The 22,014-nt window shown below is 47.3% G+C and overlaps 2 protein-coding genes across 2 annotated transcripts in view; both read left to right on the forward strand.

Annotated features, from left to right (window-relative positions):
* BAALC (BAALC binder of MAP3K1 and KLF4) overlaps positions 1-18,664 on the forward strand; it is an 84,493-nt gene extending 65,829 nt beyond the window's left edge. Inside the window, exons 2-3 of the mRNA XM_059394967.1 lie at positions 3,373-3,539; positions 16,220-18,664. Of these exons, the coding sequence (XP_059250950.1) occupies positions 3,373-3,539; positions 16,220-16,330 (278 nt within the window). The 3' untranslated portion in view covers positions 16,331-18,664. The remainder of the gene's footprint in view (positions 1-3,372; positions 3,540-16,219) is intronic.
* Positions 18,665-19,616: 952 nt separating this feature from the next.
* Positions 19,617-20,282, forward strand: LOC132014220 (ubiquitin-conjugating enzyme E2 N-like). The gene has a single exon (XM_059394966.1). The coding sequence runs from the start codon at positions 19,711-19,713 to the stop codon at positions 20,158-20,160; it is 450 nt and encodes a 149-aa protein (XP_059250949.1). The 5' UTR covers positions 19,617-19,710; the 3' UTR covers positions 20,161-20,282.
* The last annotated feature ends 1,732 nt before the right edge of the window (positions 20,283-22,014 follow it).

The following is a 22,014-nucleotide window of genomic DNA, read 5'->3' on the forward strand; positions in this document are numbered from 1 at the left end:
AAAGGATTTTGTTTGTTTTCCTTAAGTTTGATTGAAAGCAAACCCAGGCTAACACCCCAAAAGAAAGGCACATGACTTGACAATTTTAAAAAAGCCCCACATAATTAGCCAATAAGGCACATAAATAATATGGTATCTCTAGTAAATCAAGCGGTATAAATCCAAGCAGTGAGATACTTTGTTTTGCCTCTTAAATTGGCAAAGATGAGGAACAAAAGAGAAAATATTCAGGGTTTGTGTGGGTTTAGGGAATATTGCCATTTCATTTACTATTGGGAGAAGGCAGTAGGGTAATTGGAGATTTCTAGAGGTAAATTTGGCAATGCGGAAGACTTTGCCAAGTGCATATCCTTTGAAATCTTGAAGTCACTGTTCCATATTTTCTTACATCCATTGGTTGTTGATAAAAAGTCTAACGTCAATCTCATTCTGCTTTTTTGTTTTTGTTTGCCTCTTCTAAAGCTTTTCTTGTTATTTGACAGTTTTTGAATTTTCACTAAGATCTATCTAGGTTGGATTTTCTTTTCATCTCTCTTGTCAAATCTTTGTAGGCTATTTCAGTTTGGGGTTTCACATCTTTCTTCATTCAGTTCTAAGAAATACTTTTATTTCTGTGGATATTGCTTCCTTTCATTTTTCTCTACTCTCTCCTTCTGGAACTGCTATTTGACTGAGGTTGTAATGGATTTTGATCCTTTGTTCCCAACGTGGTTTTCATCCCTTCACTCACTCCTTCAGGAGTGAGTTGATTAATTTGCTCTTTATGTTTGTCCTGGTATTCAACTTCTCTACTGAGTTTTAAAAAATTCATTTCAACAGTTAAAATTATTATTTCAAATATCTTTAGCCACTGTTGTCCTCGTTTTGTGCTTACCTTATCTTCCCTCATTTTTCTGGGCATTTATTTAAAATTTTCTGCTGCATACCTTGTTAGCTACCTTTTCTGAGGTCTCCACTCTAAAGTTTGCTGTCTCTCTTTTATGGTGTTGGCCTTCTCCAGATGTTTGTTTAATCCTGTTCTGTGCTAATTGTGCAGCTGAAATTCCCTGTAGAATTTCAGCTGCACCTACTTCTTTTAAGAAGCACTTGGAAGGCAAGGATGGAAACTGTTGGCCTAATAACTCTTGGCACTGTTTCCCGTGAGCCAGCCTTCATGGTATGGATTTTCTCTTCCTCTTCCTCTCAGGTGTCACAGCCCTTGAGAGAACCTCCCTCCTCTCTGAGCCAGGCCCCTCTCAGTGCTGTTTCTACTTACAACACTTGTGACACCAAATGTGTGGGATTTTTTTTCCTACGACATCAACCAATTCTCCAACTTTCTGGACCAACTGCATGTTCAGTTCAAATCTGACAGCAACTATGTACAGTCAGCACACCCCCCAAAGGTGAAGGCCTCAGTCCCACAAGACTGCCCCCCACATTTCAGAGGCCAATCCCAGATCCCAGGCTTCCCCCTGTACATCTGACCAACCAGCTGTAAATTAGAGTTCTTATATCCCCTCCTCAGCTTCAGTAATTTGCTAGCATGGCTCACGGAACTCAGGGACACCCTACTAATGTTTGCCAGTTTATCATAAATGATATTATAAAGGATACAAAGGAACAGCCAGGTGAAGAGGTACATAGAGCGAGGTCTGGAAGATTCATAAGTGCATTCTGTTCCTGTGGAATTAGGAACAGAATTGTCACCCTCTTGTCACCCTCTTGGCACATGGATGCTTTCACCAACCTAGACGCTCCCATAACATTGTTATTTCAGGGCTTTTTTAATCGGAGGTTTCATCATGTAGGCATGATCAAATGACTCAATTTCTAGCTCCTCCTGAGTTTGGGAGGTGGGGCTGAAAGTTCCAAGCTCTTAGTCAGGATTAGGTCTTCCTGGCAACCAGTGCCCATCCTGAAGCTATCAGGGGGACCTGCGAGAGTTACTTCATTAGAATAAATGGCGGTCCTGTCTCTCCTATCACCCACAAAATTCCAAGGGACTTAGGGGTCTCTGTGACATGAACTGGAGCAAAGACCAAATGTTATAACAAAAAGATACTCCTATTACCCTGTCACTCAGGAAATCACCAGAGTTTTTGGAGGTCTTTGGCAGGAACTGGAGGAAAAGACCAAGTATGTATTTCTTGTTCTATCATAATATCCCACCTCACAGAGGGCTCCGTGACTGCTGACCGGCCTCGGCGGCTGGAGCAGTAGAACGGCTGCCCTGGCCTCCCTGTGGCTACTGCAGAACTTGGGCGCACTTCCTGTCTCCCACCTGCTATTCCCCCTCGTGCTTCCTGGACCACCTTTTCTCTGTTCAGTCGGGTCCTCTCCCACCATGTAGTTAGTCCTGAATGTAGCCTCTTGCTTTTCAGGGACGCCATTTATTAAACCTCATTCTGTCACTTCTTGTCGTTTGTTATTGGAAGAACACACGCTCAGTCCAACACTTTGAGATGGAATGCTGTAAAAAACTGTGTAACCTTCAAACTTCAAACCAGTAACTCTGCTTGTAGGAATTTATCCTAAGGAAGTAATTAAGAATAAAGCTTTAAGGGGCGCCTGAATGGCTCAGTCAGTTGAGCATCAAACTCTCGATTTCAGCTCCAGGTTGTGATCTCGTGTGTCGTGAGATTGAGCCCTGCACCAGGCTCCATACTCATTGGGAAGTCTGCTTGAGATGCTCTCCCTCTCCCTCTGACCCTCCCCTGCTCTTTCTCTCTCCCTCTCAAATAAATAAATAAATCTAAAAAAAAATAATAATAAAGCTTTAAATGTAAGGCTTTTCAACCACAGTGACGTTTATTGTGAAAACAAATAACCAGCTAGAGGGGATTAAATAAATGATGACAGGGGGTGCCTGGCTGGCCCAGTCTGTATAGCATCCAGCTCTTGATCTTGGGACCACGAGTTCAAGTCCCACTTAAAAAAAATTAAAAATAAATGGTGACACATCCATATGATGGCAAACTAAGTAGGTGAAAACTAATATGGCAGAATATTGAATTGCATGGAAAAATGTCATTGATGTATGGTTAAGTAAAAGTTTCAGGTTACAAAATTATTTTAAAATCTTGTTTTTGTTAAAAGAAAAAAATACACACAACAAGGGACACCTGGGTGGCTCAGTCAAGTGTCTGAGTCTTGGTCTCAAGGTCATGAGTTCAAGCCCCACATCAGGGTCCACACTGGGCATGGAGACTACATATATATATATATATTTAACCCCCCCACACACATGTTCTTTTGGAAAGGGTAATTCCACATGGTGGGATTGTGGTGATGTATTTCTTCTTTGTGGCTTTCCCCCCATACTCTGGGGAATTGTTTGCAGCATCTTTCATGTGTAAGACTCCAGTGCCATCCTCTGCTTCCTTCCCCAAGGTGCGCTGGAAGATGGACTGTCCTCCAATGGTGTACCCCGATCTACAGCCCCAGGTGGACCCTCCAACCCAGACAAGAAGATGAGCAGTGGGACCCAGTGCCCGAATCCCCAGAGCCTCAACTCAGGCCCTCTGACCCAGAAACAGAATGGCCTCCGGACTACAGAGGTAGGTCACAGCCACAGAACCCACTTGGTTCTGGAGAAGAGGGGAGAAGCTTACTTCGGAGCAGGGCCAAGCTGAGCTGGTACCCAAGGAAGGAGCAGTGATGCCTCACCATACCAAAGGGAGATTTTTCTCTTCAACCCCATGGGAAAATTTTTGCCAAGAAAATAGCAGGACCCCACTCCCACCCCATCCCTGCCTCAAGGGTCACTGTGTTTTGTTGAGTCAGAGGAAATGGGCCCTTGCTGTCTGCACTCTAAAGGAAGTGTGTGTTTGCTTAAATACAGCTTTGTTCCAGGCTCCCTTCAACACAGCTCTCACTGTCTTGACACTGAGGACAGTACTGGTCACAGGAACCAGTGTGGGGCCAGACAGTGCGCAGGGCTCAGGGTTGGCAGGGAAGGAGAGAGAGGACCGGTGGGGTAAGAGTCAGGCTAGGCGTTTTTACCTCACATCCTCCGCCCAGGGGGTCAGCGGGAGCGTCCCCAAGGGGGGCTGTCATTGCCAAATGTGGTGTAGCATCACCCTCAGACTGTTAGGGTTGAAGAAGAGGTAAGGCTGCGGCACCAGAGGCTGGCTGGCCTTTGCAGTCTTTGCTTTCTCCCAGAGCTGTTGTAGGGAAGCGCTCCACCTGCTGGCCCTAGCTCCTCCCTCGGGAAAGACTGCCGCCCCCCCCCCCCCCCGTTGGCCCACCAGGGGTCCGCCTCCCCCTTCTACTCCCTCCCCCACTTCCTCATCTGCACCAGCACCCCCACACACACACCACCACCAAGGTCTACTGCTTCTCTGATGCTGATTTTCCAAACACATGTCCCCTACTCTCCCATGTCAAAATTTACTGGTCCTGTCCCCTCAGGCCACTGCCACCTGTTTCCTGATGCTCCAGCTGGTTCTTTAATGATGGAATTCTTGCTCACTCGAGTGAGTTACCACCCTAACCCTTGGTTAGAAAACCTGTTGCAAATTCAGCTCTAACGCTTGTTAACTAAGTGGCCTGGCAGGAACCACTTACTCTCTCTGAGTCTCAGGCTCCTTATGCACACAATGGAAATAATAGCCCAGTGAGAGAACAGATGGGCCTGTTCTGTGTAAATGGAGAAGTGTTGTAAGTCAGCCAGTGGGGAGGAGCAGGGGATGGTTAGTCCCACAGCACCCAAAAGGATGGAATGAAGCACTGACAGGCTCTTCAGACTCAGAAGAAAGACACGGAGGGGGAGGGGACTGACTTGAACTTGAGGGTGGCCCTCCCAGGGTCCTGGACTGACTACTCAGCTTGTGCATGAGCTGGCCTTCTAGAGGCCTAAGCATCATTGCCTCCCCCAAGGGAAGGCCCCACAGAGCTAGACTCAAAACCTGGGAGACTGCTTTAGTGCAGGGCTTGACATCTGTCCCAGAGCCTCCTCCCCACATGTGTGCCCTCCCCCCTTCAAGTCAGGCTGGGTCGTGGGGGACAGGAAGCAGCTCTGTCTGGTGTGTGGCGTGATCCACACACATTGGCTTCCTGCCCCCCATCATTCTTCCCTTGAAAATAGTGCTCTGCAATTTACAAAGTGCTTTTAGGTCTGCTGGGGCATTAAATCCTCCCAGGAGCACTGTAAAGTAAGCATCGTCCCCAATTTATAGAAAAGGAAACTGATTCATTTGACTTAGGACATGAGTTGTCATGAGTCATTCATATAAGTGCTGGAGGTGGGTGCCAGGGACTGGAACTTGAAACAGTCAACTATTATAACAATGGAGCATAGACATGTGGACAGACTTTTTTACTGAAGAATAAGGTATTAGTCCTTTATGGCCACATAATGCTGCATACCAAAGCACACCAGCGTTCAATGGCTTCGAACAATCTTATTTTTCCTGCCACAATCAGCTGCGACTTGAGTGGCTAGGCCTGACTTCGGCACCAGGCTCCGCATGTAGTTCAGGCTGTTCCATGTATACTATTTTGGGAATCAGTCCAGAAAAGCAGCATCTCTGAGGCATATCTTCTCACGACTGTGGTAGAAACCCAAGAGGGCAAAACCAAACTACAGTAGGAACACATTTCACGTCTCTGCTCATATCCTGCCAGCTAACCTCCTCTTGGCCCAAGCAGGTCACATGGACAAGCCCCCCATCAGGAGGGCAAGGAAATCCTGACTAGAGAGACAGCAAAGGATTGATTAAGGGCAGTCGCGCTTTCTACAGCGTGGAAAGTACGTTCAGAAAAACGCCCAAGTCAGTCCTAAGTGCAAAGAATCTTTACAAGGCGACACAATGAAATCTTTACAAGGCGACACACCCACATGATCATTAACCACATGAAACCCAGAACGCTTTCCGTGCCCCAGAAATGTCCCTTTTGCCCCTCACCGTGGTGACTGGGACGTGCCAGTCACTGTCCACCTCTGCAGACTAACCACTCTTCTGACTTCTAGCCTTCTAGACCAGTGCGGTTCGTTTTGTAGACGTTTATAGATGGTGTCACATGGTGTGTGCTCTTTTGTGCTTGGCTGCTCGTGTCCAATGTCAGGCCAGTGAGACTCACCTGCGTGGATGTCAGTCGCATAGATTTGTTCATTTTCGTTGTTACATCTGTTGCATTATGTGAGTGTAACTTATTCCCCCTGAAGGACATTTGGGTCGTTTCTGGCCAGGCCATGGTGAACAATACAGCTGCTGACATCCGTGGGCATGCCTGCTGGTGGACGTTCATTTCTTTTCAGTATATTCCTAGGAGTAGAATTCCTGACTCATGGGATGGGGATATATGCGACTTTTATAGATACTGACAAATCATTTCCCACACTAACCAACTTTACATGCTAACCAGATGCGGATGAATTCCAATTGTAGAACATTAGAATTTAAAGCCAGGAAGTTGGGGCACCTGGGTGGCTCAGTTGGTTAAGCGACCAACTCTTGATTTTGGCTCAGGTCACGATCTCAGAGTCTTAGGATCAAGCCCCATGTGGGGAGACTGCTTGTCCCACTCCTGTCCTCCCTTGCACATGCGCTCTCTCTCTCTCTCTCTCTCTAATAAATACATAAAATCTTTTTAAAAAAATAAAGAAAGCCAATGAGTTGTGCTTAGTCTTTCTTAGACCTGTGACAGCAGCCTTGTAGGCAGGCTGAGGATGCTAAGCACTTTGTTACAGAGTCTCACCGTATCCTCACGACAGCTGTAAAACACTGATATTGTCCCCAGCTGACAGGTGAGGACGGAGACTTGGAGATAGCCGGGAAGCAGTCCCCCCCAACACACACACGGAAGACACCGACCCCCACCCTCCCCGGCCAGGCGGCAGGGGACATGAGGAACAGTCCCACCAGTACAGCCCTGGGAGCGGTGGCCCCACTGATCGGCCATCCACACAGGTGGTTTTCGCAGTCCAGTGAGCGATGGCTGCCTCGTAGCCTCTTCCCAAACAAGATCGGGGAGCAGGTGCTTCGGTCCTGAGTGTTCGGACAGGTGCTGAAGTGCCTCAGTGGTCTTTGTGTCCTGCGGTCTCACCAGCCACCAGGCGTCTTGTGTCCCCAGAAGCCATGGCACAGGTTTCCTATCCACAGTGGGCTTTACGAGCCAAGCTTACCTCTCCCTGAAGCTCCTATCGGCAGAGCTATCTCGTCCCCACACAGCTCTCAGCGGTGAATCTACTCAGGGAAAATCGGTTGCTTCCTAAACACTCCAGGGCCTTCGAGGGACCACCTCTTCCGTGCTGCCCGCCTGCACCCTGGGCTACAGCTTCCTGCATTTTCGGTGACCAGCTCGGCAGTAGCCACTCTCCCCTTCCCTCCCCCTCTGCTCCCCCAAGACGTTCCACAGCACTCTCCTGTGCAGCATCCAGCCCCTGGGCTGATGGGCTTTGGGCATTTTATTTTTTAAAGATTTTATTTATTTGGCCCAAAGAGAGAGAGATCACAAGTAGGCAGAGAGGCAGGCAGAGAGAGAGGGGGAAGCAGGCTCTCTGCTCAGCAATGTGGGGCTTGATCCCAAGACCCTGAGGTCATGACCTAACCGAAGGCAGAGGCTGTAACCCACTGAGCCACCCAGGTGTCCCTGGGCTTTGGGCATTTTAAAGAGCTTTCTTTCTCCAGAAGAACCGTTCACGAAGCAGGCATCTCTGGGTACCTGTCTGCAACCCGATGGACAGAACAAGCCTGTGTGCTGAGGCAGTCCTTGTGAGGCCTGGTAAACGTTCTGCTCAGGTCCTCTATGCGCTCCTTAGATGCATTCGTGTTCTTCCCCGGAGTGCCATCGAGGTGCCAGGCAGCGTTCTGATGCCAAAGATCCGGAAAAGGAACACGTGTCCTGTGTGCTGAAGCGACTGCCAGGTTTAGTGGGGGTGAGGCTGGGGCATCAGATAATACAGGGTAAATGAACACAGGCTTCCCCGATTTGAGGTACTGCTATTTATTTCAAGGAAATGAAAGGCCACATAGAGGGGATAGCAACTCCTCCCTTTCATAGAGATGCCTCCCCACAGTTCGGATTGCTTTCTGGAGGGTTCTGGGGACAGCTAAGGAATGGCTGTGAGCAGCAGCGTCTCCTGTTCCGAGCCCCTCTGCACCTCATGCCCCACCAGACAAACCATAGCTTCCTTCTTTCAGTTCCCTCGGCCCCTGTCTTCCGCGGCTTGAACAGGTGCTAACTAGTGAAAGGAAGGTGACAATAAGGATATTGTACAAACTGGAGCTGCCTCGATGGAGACGGTGTCTTGATTTCTCTGCTGTATCTTGATTTCCTCCAGTCACCTGGGGCCTTCCTGCAGCTCAGCACCTGAGCAATCCCTGCCTGGGGCTCCTTCCCCCAGCCTCTTCCCTGAGCTTGACAAAAACCCAGGAGGCAGTCCTACAGCCGCTGTTCTGTCTGGCTAATTCGACATTCAGGAGCTCCGGGCTGCCTCCAGACATTTGCTCTCCAATCTGAGTGTGCCGCTCCCTCAGCCCTAGGACTCCTGTTTTTCTCCCCAGAACTAGAACAAGTGTTCAGCCGAGGTAGAAATGTGTGTGTGGATACAGCTCTGAGCAGGCGAGACTCGAGTGGGCGGCCGGCCTCCCGTGAGCCTGCCTGTCTTCAGAAGCTGCATCATTGGGGGTGACTTTATTACTCTTGACCAAGTGGCCAGACTGTGCTGAAGAACGTCACCGATGTCCGGACCGAATCTCCAAGGAGGAGCTTCCTCGCTCCGCTCCCGAGCCCCGGAAGGACGGTGAAGCCTCACGGGGATGGCCCTGGCCAAAGAGGGAGGCCTGATCCAGAAAGAAGCACCGGATAAGCCCAGAATTGCTCCTGGGTGGCGGTGATAGGAGATATGTGAGAAGAGCATAACAAAACAAAAACGCAGCAAAACAAAAACATGACGTTAAAAGACCTTTAGATAAATAGTGAGTCTTGGGGCGCCAAACAAAAGAAACCGTTGAGGAAAGCTAGAGAGGGAGACCTGTCTTCAGGAGGCACTTTGATGCACATTGTAGTTTGAGCCTGGGAAAAGGAGGCAATGTAGCAGTATAGGGCTGTGTGTGTGTGTGTGTGTGTGTGTGTGTGTGTGTGTAGTGATTTCCACTACCTCCATATATGCCACTGTCTGCTGCCTGCCACCTTACATACAGGAAGAATTGCAAGACTCACTATTCTTTTTTTTTTTCAGTTTTTTTTTTTTTTTAAAGATTTTATTTATTTATCTGACAGAGAGACAGTGAGAGAGGGAATACAAGCAGCTGGAACGAGTGGGAGAAGCAGGCTTGCGCCGATCAGGAAACCCAATCTGGGGCTTGATCCCAGGACACTGGGATCATGACCTGAGCTGAAGGCAGACGCGTAAGGACTGAGCCACCCAGGTGCTCATTATTTTTTTTTTTTTTTTAAGATTTTATTTATTTATTTGACAGTGAGAAAGGGAGAGAGTAGCAGAGGGAGAGGGAGAAGCAGGCTCCTTGCTGAGCAGGAAGACCAACATGGGGCTCCATCCCAGGACCTGGGATCATGACCTGAATTCAAGGTGGACACTTAGCCAACTGAGCCACCCGGACGCCCCAAGACTCACTATTTACCTAAGGGTCTGAAGAAACACCCGATGAGAAGACTCTCAGGGCAGAGACCTTATTCTTTATGCCCTGGCCCTCTGCGTCCGCTTCAGGGTTGTGAACCCAGTACGCACTCACTCACTGCTTGGGACCTTCCTGACATCTCAGCATCAGAGAAACCCTTGACTGGGTGTCCTGGATAATCCAGTGAGGCTGGCCTGGCAGTTCACTAGGATTAGGAAGGCTTCCCACAGCACCGCTCCCTCCCCGCCCCCCTCCGGCGCCCATCATATGATTGATGACTCCTCTGTGGGATCCCCAGTGCTTTTTCAAGCAGGTTCTGCTGCCTTCCTAGTGTTTGATCTATAAGAGGTTCAAGTTGAAAAGCAACAACTTCTTTTGGCACTCCCTACCAGATAGATCTAAACCCCTGCGCTGAGTAACCTAAGTGAGTACAGGGGATAATGCTACTGTGGGCACAGGATTTGCTCCAGGCTTGATAAGTTCTGGAGAGTTTTGCCTGAGGCAGGACCTGACCCCTGCCTTTGGAGCCTAGCATCCTAGCCCTGGGTGGGGTTGCTATGATCAAATATTTCCTAATGACCTCAAACGAATGCCATGAAGCAGCAGTAAATAAAATCACAGAATTTGGAAAGAGCTAGATGTTATTGTCTATCTCCCTTTAATAGGGCTTGATTGAAAAGAAGAAAAATGTCTTGAGTTGCAGGTGACAAGGCTGTCTTTAATCTTTGGGGAAGAAGGAAGGGGAACTGATATTTTCAGTGGCCACTCTGAGCCAGCCACACTGCACATGGCATCATCTTTAGCCCTCACTCTAAGGGGAAGGCAGCATTTCCCACTCAGAAAAACAGGCTCAGAAAGGTTAGGTATTTGGCCAACATGACACAGGGAATAGTGATGTGGCTATGTTAGACTTAAAACCCAGATCTGTCTGCCTCCAAACCCCATGTTCTTCCTTCCCATTACCAAAAACAAAACAGTGGAAAATTCAGAGTAAGCTTTGGCAGAGTTGTGGGAGGCTGGATGTGGGACCCGGGTCCACTGTCTTTACAGTTCAACAGCCTACATTGACATTGGCCTTGGGCAAGTTATGTTGGCTTGAGTGACTTCCACTGCCTCTTGGGAAAGGGAGGGTAGTACCACTTCTGGCTGTCTCTCAGGGATGGCATAAGAAATGGTCAATTGTAAGCATAATGTAAATACCATAGGGAAGTTCTAGGGCAGGGCAGTGCAAACAGGTGTGCTATTCCCAGGACATTTTGTGTCTTCTTTATGCAGATTTCTTTCTTTCTTTCTTTCTTTCTTTCTTTCTTTCTTTCTTTCTTTCTTTCTTTCTTTTTTTAAGATTTTACTTATTTATTTGACAGAGATCACAAGTAGGCAGAGAGGCAGGCAGAGAGAGAGAGAGGAAGCAGGCTCCGTGCTGAGCAGAGAGCCCAATGCAGGGCTTGATCCCAGGACCCTGAGATCATGACCTTAGCCAAAGGCCTTAGCCCACTGAGGCTTAACCCACTGAGCTACACAGGTGCCCCTGAAGATTTCTTTTCATACATGTGTTCACCAAGTTATTTGTTTGGTGTCTATTACGTGATAGGCACTAAATTACATTCTGGGGCTATATTCTGGTGAACACAACACACTGGGTCCCTACCTTCTGGAAGTTTATAATCTGTTGAGGATGTAGAAAATATGCAAGTAAACAAGCATATATATAATCCAAACCATGGTTAAGGCCAAGGAAGGAGTAAGGAATACTGGGAGAGAGAAATCATTAGCTGTGGTTACCCCTGGGGAAAGCACAGAGCATGGGAACAATGTTACTTTTCATTGTGCCTTCTCTATTCCTTGAATTTCTTTTACCATAATCATGTATTGGTTTTATAAATAAAAAAACACAGTTGTAGAAAAATTGATGTCTGCTAAATCATAATCTCAGTAAGCTTTGCTTTTCTTCAGTGGTGTGAGGAACTGTGAAAAGGTTCAGGTGATCCTGTGTTAGGTATAGATATATTTGTGGGGTCAAAGTAAAGTTGAGAATATCTGTATTCCCATTTTGGGGGAGGCATGAGAATCAGTGAGCAGACACAGCTGCACCCCCGAGTCCAGGTGCCCCTGGAAAAGCCATGGCTACCCCCACTTCCCCAGAGAACGAGCTGGGTCATCAACTTCTAAACCCCACAAGAAATAGGTTCGGGGCTCCTGGGTGGCTCAGAGGGTTAAGCCTCTGCCTTCAGCTCAAGTCATGATCTCAGGGTCCTGGGATCAATATCCCCAATCTCTCTGCTCTCTGCTCAGCGGGAAGCCTGCTCTCCCCCTTCCCCGCCCCGCCTGCCTGCCTCTCTGCCTACTTGTGATCTCTCTCTCTCTCTCTCTCAAATAAATAAATAAAATCTTTAAAAAAAAAAAAAAAAAAGAAAGAAAGAAAGAGAGAGAGAAAGAAACAGGTTCATCCGGGTTCAAGGCTGCCAGGAAATTATCAGTCAGTCTGTTACCCTTGAGAAATGGCAGCCGATAAATTACTTTCAATTAAAAAGGCAATATCAAGAGGGCCCAAATCCATGATTGACAGAATTCTAAACCTACAGAAATGAAAATGAGGCAGAGGGAAGAATAGAAAAGCTGTAAAGCTGAGTGAGAAACAAGAGGGGGCCCATTAACAAGAGTCAGTGGTGATAAAACTCAGAAAGCAAGAATTTTAGAAGTGGAAGAAGGATTGATGGGCAGAGAGCCACAGAGGAAAAAAGGTGCCAAATAGGTTTCTCTCCTCACTGAGCTGCAAACCAGAAGATGTTTTTTTTAAAGCCAGTAATTGCAAATGGGACATGTTTTCTTTTTCTGTAGTTAAATAAAGGGAATGGGATGTGAAATAAAAAGGTTTGGCTGGCTGAGAAGCCCCTCAGAGGGGAAAATGCCTCTTCTACATATGGCCTGAGGATCCAAATGGGATAATAATAGTTCCTCGTTTCCAGATAGTTCTTCTCTTGTAGGAGGGCAATGCAACTTCTCAAGAGGGCTTCTAGAGAAGATAATCTAGCATTGTGGTTCTCTTTCTCCCTCTCAGTTGGGCTTGAAATCTGAGATCTCCGGGGCGCCTGGGTGGCTCAGTCAGTTAAGCAGCTGCCTTCGGCTCAGGTCGTGATCCTGGGGTCCTGGGATCGAGCCCTACATCGGGCCCCCTGCTCAGGGGGGAGCCTGCTTCTTCCTCTCCCTCTGCCTCCCGCTCTGCCTACTTGTGCTTTCTATCCCTCTGTTCAAATTAATAAATAAAACAGTTTAAAAAAAGAAAAGAAATCTGAGATTTCCAAGTTGTAACTGGCTTCTGGCGATGACCGACCCCGTGAGGGGCTGCGCTGCTGTGCGTGGGAGGTTGACTTTCTGCAGATGCCTCCGATTTGAAAGGTGCTCTTTCCCAAAGCACCTCTCCCAAAGGAGAACGCCTTTTTGTTCTGTTTAACTGGATAGTGTTCATACAGCGTAATTCTTGGAAAGGAGACTCATTTATGGCTTAGAGCCTGGACCCATCACTGGAATACAGAACTCCGTGGCCCTTTATCCACATGCGGGCCCCGCAGGCTTACAGTCGGTGTTGTTCAGAAGGAGCAGGAACAAGAACCATAGTTCCGGTAGAACAAGGTGATTTCCAGTTGAAATTCAGAATGTTCGACATCATCATTTTGCAAATAAAATCAATGACAGCTCTAACTGGGCTGACCAACTGTGCTGGTTTGCGGGGACCTGAGCAGGTTCCCAGGATGGAGAACTTCCATTTTTAAAATGGAAAAAGTTGGTCACTCATTAATGTGGAGTGATGTGCTTAATTCTCTCAAAAAGCCCCACAAAGAATCAAGCATTATTGCCCCATGTTTCACGTAAGGGAACTGAAACTCAGAGGTTAAAGCAACGTGTCTCACAGCAGCTAACTGGTGACAGAGCCTTGCCCTGAGTGTCCCTCTGTGGGCCCCAAAGCTTGTGCCCTAAATGCCGCCACTAGAGGGGCTTGGGATATATGGAGTTAAGAAACTGCCAAAAGAAAAAAACAGAAATTGCCCCATGGTGCCTGAGATTAAAGCCGTACACATCCTGTGGCTATTCTGGGAACAACTATTTTGTAGCTTTGGACCCTCAAATGGGTGAGGAAATGAAGAATCAGCCAACTATTGAATTTTTGCTTATATATTTAAGCTTAAAAAAGCAGACTAAAATATAGAGGAGAGCATTTTCTGTGTATAATCTTTAACAACCTTTTGTGAAGTCTTGCCAGTAACTCTACAGAAAAGCAGTCACACTGTTTGGAAAGTTTACATTTCCATTCTGGAGAGCTTTCGTACTGCCTACTGGTTTGAGGGGAAAGTTGCTGTCGAATAAAGCCTCTGTGTCTCCATGCCGAGTCGCCATGCTGGTGCAGCAACGCCCAAAATGCAAAGTGGATGGAAATGGCCTCATAATTGTCGCACTTTTCTTTAGAAGACAAACTCGGTTGTGGGATTTCAGGAGTTCTCTGCTTTTAGGGTAAAAGAAACCCATCAAAGTCACCGCTTGCCCTGGTGCCAGTTCAGTCCCGGAAAAGCTGAGAAGACTAAATCCTTAAAAACAGCATTGACTTCTGGTTGCTCAGACAAGGGTGCTTTGGCAAATGCACTGTGTCGATTTATTCATTCATCCATTAGTTCAGCCAAACTCCAGTGGAGAGGGCCTGTTCCGTCAGACGCTGCTGGGCCCTGGGATCATAAAGAGGAAAACAGTGAAGTCCTAGCTCTTGACATCAACGGAAAGGACTGAAATCGCATGTAGTCAAAATTATCCCTTAAATGCCCCGCAGATCACCCATAAATTACTCTTAGGTCAGGTTCCCTAGAAGCGGAGCCGGAGAAGAGGATTCTTGGGCAAACCATTGATGGAATGAGTCGTCTCATGTGAAGCCCATATGGTAGTCAGGAGGGAAGCAGGAGGAGCAGAGGACCCAGTTCAGCAAATGCATGAGCTTGGCTGAATCCCACAGTGGGGTCTGATCCCACGGGGGGTTCTGGAGCGTGAAGATGTCCTAGATTTATATCCCCTCGAAGCAAAATGGCCAGTGTTTTGTATCCCTGACAGTCAGACATTGGCTTTGGGCTGCCTCCAGGAATCAGGGTGTGACCTCTGTCGCATTTCTGGGCCAGGTGGCTCCAGTCAGAATGAAGGCAATTCTCAAAACCGGGTGCTGCTCACACTCACAGCAGTTGGGGGATGGATGCCCCAGGCGTGTAAAGAGAAACTGGAGGGGGCATCACCAGCACCTGCTACACAGCATTCATGAGACAGGTTACAAACTGTGTATCAGCATATCAGTTAGTAAATCAAACAGGCCAGTTTCTTTTTCTCCAGTGGCCCTGTAGTCCATCATGTCTTTGGATGCACTACAGATAAAATAGCTGGCTTGATTCAGGGGCCGTATTATATTAAGAATGTGCATCTATCCACACTCACGCCCAGTGTGGGGAGATGTTCCCTCAGGTGTGACATTGAGGTGACATTATATATGATGCTCATTGGGCATCAGCCCCTGTGGAGAGGAGGGATGGAAGTGGGAGTGGCTAGGGGACAAGGTGAGCCAGGCAGATGCGGCCCGAGCAGCGGCTGACCCCACCCCATGGGGAGCTCTAGAGCCCAGTGGCTTGTCAGAGCGGGCCTGCTTTGTGCCAAAAGGGCCAGATATTTATACCCTTCACATTGGGCCATCATGGCAAGGGCAGGACCCGGGGTGAGGTGGCTTTCTGCAGCTGAGCACCCCACAGGGACATCCGGAAGGGATTTACTGACTGTACTCCCAGGAGCTAGGCAGCAGGTCCGCGTGGCTGGGGACTGGGCAGCACCCGTCTCTGTCCATCCCCTGTGGAGAGAAGTCCCATGACCCTCTCATGCTCACTCCAAGCATACAGTTGAGCAGAAGGGGCACAAAATCACTCCCCACTGGTTGAAGTTTACTCTTGAGATGGGACACATGTAGTTGAAGAACCTGAGGTTTAGTCCGTGCTTTAGTATTTAGTATGAAGTCCAGACTGTTATCATTGGCTTATCTTCACTTTGAAGTGGATAATCTGTCTTACTTTTTACTTACTAAATCTTTTTGTGTTTTTTTTTTGTTTGTTTTTTGTTTTGTGTGTGTGTGTGTGTGTGTGTGTGTGACAGGCATTATGCTGAGTACTTTAATGCATGATCTTATTTAATTCTTACAATAATCTGGTGAGGTGGGTACTATTATTATCCCCTATATTACAGATGAGAAAACTGAGGGTTAGGTTAGAAAAAATTTGCTCCTGGTGAAATTGTCTAGTCAGTATTTGAACCACAAAGTCTTGCTCCAAAGCTGCACGCCTTCACTGCTTTACTAACGCAAACTGTGGAACCTTCCTCACTATCCTTGGATGGACCTTCACCAATCAATGCAATTCATCCATTCGACAGTGTTTTACTGAGCAAGCCTGATGCTAGGCTCTGTGCTAGGTCAGCATTAGAGTTTCAACAGAGAAAGCTTTGAAAAGGAGTTATATGCTTGTGTTCTAGCAGGTTCTTCTTCCTACCTCTGTGTGTGTGTGTATACGTAACAATCTCAAGAGACGAATGCAAATTTGGGTGTTTTCTACTAACTCAGTTCATGACGTTAAACTTTTTAACAGGCTAAAAGAGACGCTAAGCGAATGTCTGCAAAAGAAGTCACCATTAACGTTCCAGACAGCATCCGACAGGTGGACAGAAACCGAAGAATGGCGAAGAACTGCGTTAACTAGCAGGGCAGACGGACTTCTCTGTGTCCTCCACGTGTTGGACCCCACCAAGGAGACTCGAAGAAGTGGGTGGCCCTTGCTGGATGTGAAGAACGCTGCTGCCTTGAGAGACTGTACTTGGCAGCCCTGCCTGGGCTTTGGGGACGTTCCCAGCCTCCCACTTACCGCGGAGCTGTATCGGCACAGCACTTGCATAGGGTACCAAGCTGCAAACGTGCATTTTGCCTCTTTGCAGCTCCTGCAGTGTGGTTTGCTGTAAAAGTGGTGAGGGAAGCCACAGGGGGGCGGCTGAAACAAAGTAGGAATAGGTTCCCTGGTGAGACATGCTCCCGTGGGTTCTAAGCGCTCCTGCCTGGGGTCATGTGCGCTGTTTCGGGTCAGCTTATTCTTTCGTTCTTTCTTCCTTTCTGAATACTGCCATCAGAGTACTGAATACTGCGTTCACTTAAAAGTTGTCTTTCACTTGACTGCAAATCCAGATATAGGAGAAATCGAGACGCAGGAAGACTCCCAGATCTTCTTGTTTCCTTAGCTCAGCAGGAGACAGATGCAGATCCCGTTTCACACCAGCTAACCCCCCCAACACCCACAGCGTGTTTTGGGAGCTCTCTCCCCGAGGCAGTCGCACTCATTCCTCATCAGCCTTCCATGTCCCCCCCCATCCCAGTGTCCACATCAGCCTCCATACCGCAGTATCGCTGTCACCATGGTCGAGGCACCCAACCTAGGATGCCCCAAGGGCTCAGCCACACGCTGCATGTGCGGAGTTTTCCAGGTCACTCTGTGCTTTTCTGGGTTTCTTCTCTCCCGGTGGGTCATTTGCAACTGTTGATCAAAGCACGGACACAGCTCACAAGAAGAAGATGACCCAGAACCCATCAGCAGCACTCACGGCTTCACTCTGGCCTCTCGGACACGGCATCAGGACGTGCCACCTGCTGTCTGCAAAGGAGTCGCCTTAGAAAGCCCAGCCCTGGTTGCTGTGCCTTTGCGTTGCCATGAGACCGATGCACACCATGTTAATCAGAGGCGGGAAAAAATATCTTGATAGATTAAAGTTATCTAACATTTCTTTAAACATGTTAAGGTGGAACTATCTTCCTCCAGATTAACGGAACATGATTTTTAAAGGACTGTTAACACACCTGGATTGGGAAAGGTAGGACTAAAGGTGTATCAGACGATACCAATAAACTCCCTGTTTAGCAGAAAGAGGTTGCCTGAAGGTGTGTGTTTATATGATATGGCCCAGAGAATTGACATGCCTAGATTAAAATTTAGAAACTCGGCCTCATTTCTTGCCAATTTGGTTATAACTCAAACACGAGCACATGGTACCCCTCCCGCCCTCCCCCTTTCCTTCCTACCATAGACTGTGCATTTAGTCATTTAACATTAAATACCAAACCTGCTCCAGGCACCTTGCTGATGCTAAGAGATTTGGAGTCTGGCTGGTCACGCTGGTACATCCTGAATCTAACAGCGGACTTAATAACTAGGGGATGACCTTCAACCCTAAGGTATAAATGTGAATCGTTGCACAGTGGAACTCACTTTTACATTCAGAATAGGTTTCACTCTTAAACCCTGGATCTGGGTGTTCTCCTGATCACTGCACATGCCTTTACCCTACGTAAAACTAGTTTTTCCCCAAACCTCTGCCGTTTTGTGATTCTTTGAGAAAGGGCTTTTTAGGGAACTTCATGTTCTGAAAATGAAAGAATAATGATAAAATAAAAGCAAAACCTGTGAATCCTGTGGCCCCACTGGCATCACTCAGCAGGAGCCCCAACTGCCAAAGGTTGGAATTGATCCTGCAAGTTCAAGGGCTCATTCTCGCAGGGCATGCATGTTGTTTTTGTGTGGGGTGTTCCTGCCCCCGTCATGTGCTGTCAGTCGTAGACGACACCAGTTTCTCTTCACATCCTTGTTTTTGCATCACTGAACTGCGGCAAGTCGCTTGGAATTTAACTCAAGAGGGTCTCTCTGATCATATAGGAATAAGGTCTCACTCCTGGGGGAGAAGGGAATGAAGGGCAGGTAGAAGCTGCCCCTCCCTGGAACAATCTGGATCTCACAAAGATAGTGACCAGAAGTTCATCCACGCTGCTGCAAATTCACCAGGCAACTTTTTTATGTGTGTATCATACAAGAACTGATTCTCACGATCCTATTAACCTCACACTTTCTATTGCCAAGTTTGTGTCAATAAAGTCATCAATTTCAAACATGGATAATACAGAGAGTCTTTACTGGAAGCTAAAATTTGTATTTAGGGGTGTTCAGATTTTTTTCTTCTTTGATAGAAAGGTCTTTTATACACATGATCTCTGTGAACCCTTCAAAAAGCCTTATGAAGGAGACTACTGTTCTCCAATGGACAGTTACAGAAGTATTTATAGTCACTCAACTAGTAAGCGATGGAGCAGGGACTCAAGGGAAGAATGCTGCCTGCAAATCCAGTGGTTTTCTCAATATATAGCGTGGTCCTTTCCTGGCAAGAAGGTCTAACGTGCCTGGGAGACGGAGCCGTCTCACAAAGTCTGAGAGGAAGCCGAGCCCCAGTCCGAGGGGGTGCCAGCAGTGACTGGGGAAGGCTGGTGAGCTTCTGGAGCTTGGGTCTGGCCCAGGCTTCCTTATCCCTCCTGAGAGGGTGACCCTGACCTAGTGTGAGAGGGCACCTTTGGTGAAGGTCAGAAAGAGGAGCGACCTCATGATTTAGAGGAGCTTGAAATCGCACCCATCGGAAGAGCTGCTAAGACCTCAAGGTGAGCGCAGCGGGGGCAGCAAGGGACCTCCCGGAGCTGCCCACGCCCCAAGCGCTCCTTGGGTGCACAGGCCGAGGACTGTACGTCCCCACCCTTTCCCGCCGCCACCTCTACAGTGCTCCCCGCTACCCCAGGCTACCTGAACACACTTCCGTTCGAAGTCCCTATTAAAGCCCTATGAACCTTCACCTGCTTATGACCCTCACCAGCCCCACTCACCGGCTACCCGACCTGCCACAAAGCTGTATCTCATCCATGTTTGCTCCCCCAACAGGGTTCACAAACAGCAGCTCCTCTGCTGAACCAGACGGCAGACATGCTCTGTTGGCCTGTCATGCTGTTAAAACCCAAGAATTTCAAGAAAAAACCAACTCTGATATCCATCTTCCCCTTTTTCCTCAGCTGGGCCCATGTCCACTTAGAAAAAAAAGGTTATATTTTTCAGCCTCCTTTGCAGCTAGGAGTAGCTGTACGATTTATTTCTGGCCGATGAAATGAAATAATAGTGGGGCATGGAAGTTTCCAGGAAGTCTTCTTGTATAAGAATAGTTAGGCCCGGCGTGAGGCGAGCGGAGCCAGAGTCGAGACCAGAGGCCGAACTCGGGATCTGACAAGATGGCCGGGCTGCCCCGCAGGATTATCAAGGAAACCCAGCGTTTGCTGGCAGAACCGGTTCCTGGCATTAAAGCAGAACCAGATGAGAGCAACGCCCGTTATTTTCATGTGGTCATTGCTGGCCTTCAGGATTCCCCCTTTGAGGGAGGGACTTTTAAGCTTGAACTATTCCTACCAGAAGAATACCCGATGGCAGCCCCTAAAGGCCGTTTCATGACCAAAATTTATCATCCTAATGTAGACAAGTTGGGAAGAATATGTTTAGATATTTTGAAAGATAAGTGGTCCCCAGCACTGCAGATCCGCACAGTTCTGCTATCGATCCAGGCTTTGTTAAGTGCTCCCAATCCGGATGATCCGTTAGCAAACGATGTAGCAGAGCAGTGGAAGACCAACGAGGCCCAAGCCATAGAAACAGCGACTAGGCTATATGCCATGAATAATATTTAAAATCGATCTGATCATCAAGTGTGCATCACTTATCCTGTTCTGCCAAGACTTCTTCCTTTTTTGTTTGCATTTAATGGACACAGTCTTAGAAACATTACAGAATAAAAGCCCAGACATCTTCAGTCCTTTGGTGATTAAATGCAAATCTATGTCTTGTCCTGATTCACTGTTGTAAAGCATGAGCAGAGGCTAGAAGTACCATCTGGATTATTGTGAAACATTTAAAAGCAGCAGCCCTTCTCTGCTTTAATTCATTTCCCCCATCATGGTTAAGCACTGTGAATGAAGGTAGTTGTCAGGGTTAGCTGCAGGGGTTTGGGTGTTTTTCTTTATTACTTTTTTGAGGGGGGAGAGGTAGTTTTATTTTAATTTTATGCGCTCCTTTCCTCCTTTTTATGGTGATCTAATTGCATTGGTTAAAAGCAGCTAACCAGTTCTTTAGAATATGCTCTCTAGCCAAGTCTAACTTTATTTAGACACTGTAGATGGACAGGCTTGATTGTTTGAACCAAAATGGGAACATTAAACAAACATCACAGCCCTCAATAATAACATTGTGACTTTGCTGTCAAGTGTAGAATCCTTCCTTCAAGAAAAAGCTTGTGACATTTTGTATGGCTTGTCTGGAAACTTCTGTAAATCTTATGTTTTAGTAAAATATTTTTTGTTACTCTAAAAAAAAAAAAAAAAGAATAGTTAGGCTCTTTCTTTTCTCCTTTTCCTTCCTGCATCCTGGAATGAGGAGGTAATGGCTGGAGCCACAGCCATCTGCTGGGTCATGAGGTGACCCTGAGAATGGAAGCCATGCTGAGCTAAGCAATCAATTCGAAATTTAGGTCCCTCATTCCACTGAGCCTCCATGAGTCTAGGATTGCACACCCCAGACCTCTTTCTGTGAGAAAGAAATCTACTTCATTTAAGCTACTGTTTCAAGTCATTACAATTCTAGTTGATATACAAATTTCATCTTCTTTTGAAAACTTGGGAGATCTTACACCCCTGGATGCTACTGTCATTCAGCCACAGTTGGCTGAACAGATAAGACTACATTAGCTGATGTTATGAGGTCTCTAGATTGTCACGGCTCCATCACTCATTGTGGCTTACACAAGATTGGTGTCACCTGCCTGAGCCCCGAGACACTGGCGTTTGTAACTCCTGCTCTAAATTGTGTTCCCAACATGCTGTTTTCAGGTTCTTTTCAGGAGTCATCAAAATATAGAAGACCCTTTTTCCCCATCCCACCCACCAGTCTGGGAAGCCAATCTCATAAGAATTTTCTGGGTAAACAAATTACAAATGTGACTTAAGGGACACCTGGGTGGTTCAGTCGGTTAAGTGTCTACCTTTAGCTCAGGTCATGATCCCAGGACCCTGGGATCGAGCCCCACATAGGGATCCACACTAAGTGGGAAGCCTGCTTCTCCCTCTCCCTCTGTATTTCCCCCTGCTTGTGCTCACTCTCTGTCAAATAAATAACTAATATATTAAAAAGAAAAACCCAAACATGACTTAATATTTAAAGTTATGTATTCACTTGTGTATTGTTAAGTGATCATGTATATTAATCAAGAAGCTTCAATGTGTCAGAAGTTGGGATACAGTGAGGAATAAAACAGAGCTTGCCCCCTGCCCTCAGGGAGCTGGCATTCTAGTGAAGGAAACAGACGAAAAGAAATCAATCATCACAATAATGTAACTTTGTGATAAAGGAGGGGCACCTGGGTAGCTCATTCGGTTGGGCATCAAACTCTTGGTTTCGGCTCAGGTCATGATCTCTGGGTTGTTGGATAGAGAACAGAGTCAGAGCGGGGTGTGTGCTCAGCAGCGAGTCTGCTTGAAGTCTCTCCCTCT

Source organism: Mustela nigripes, chromosome 3, assembly GCF_022355385.1.
Source record: "Mustela nigripes isolate SB6536 chromosome 3, MUSNIG.SB6536, whole genome shotgun sequence".
Lineage (NCBI taxonomy): Eukaryota > Metazoa > Chordata > Mammalia > Carnivora > Mustelidae > Mustela > Mustela nigripes.

Excerpts from the sequence above, each read along its gene's own strand:
- LOC132014220 (XM_059394966.1), top strand. The coding sequence starts at position 19,711 with ATGGCCGGGCTGCCCCGCAGGATTATCAAGGAAACCCAGCGTTTGCTG.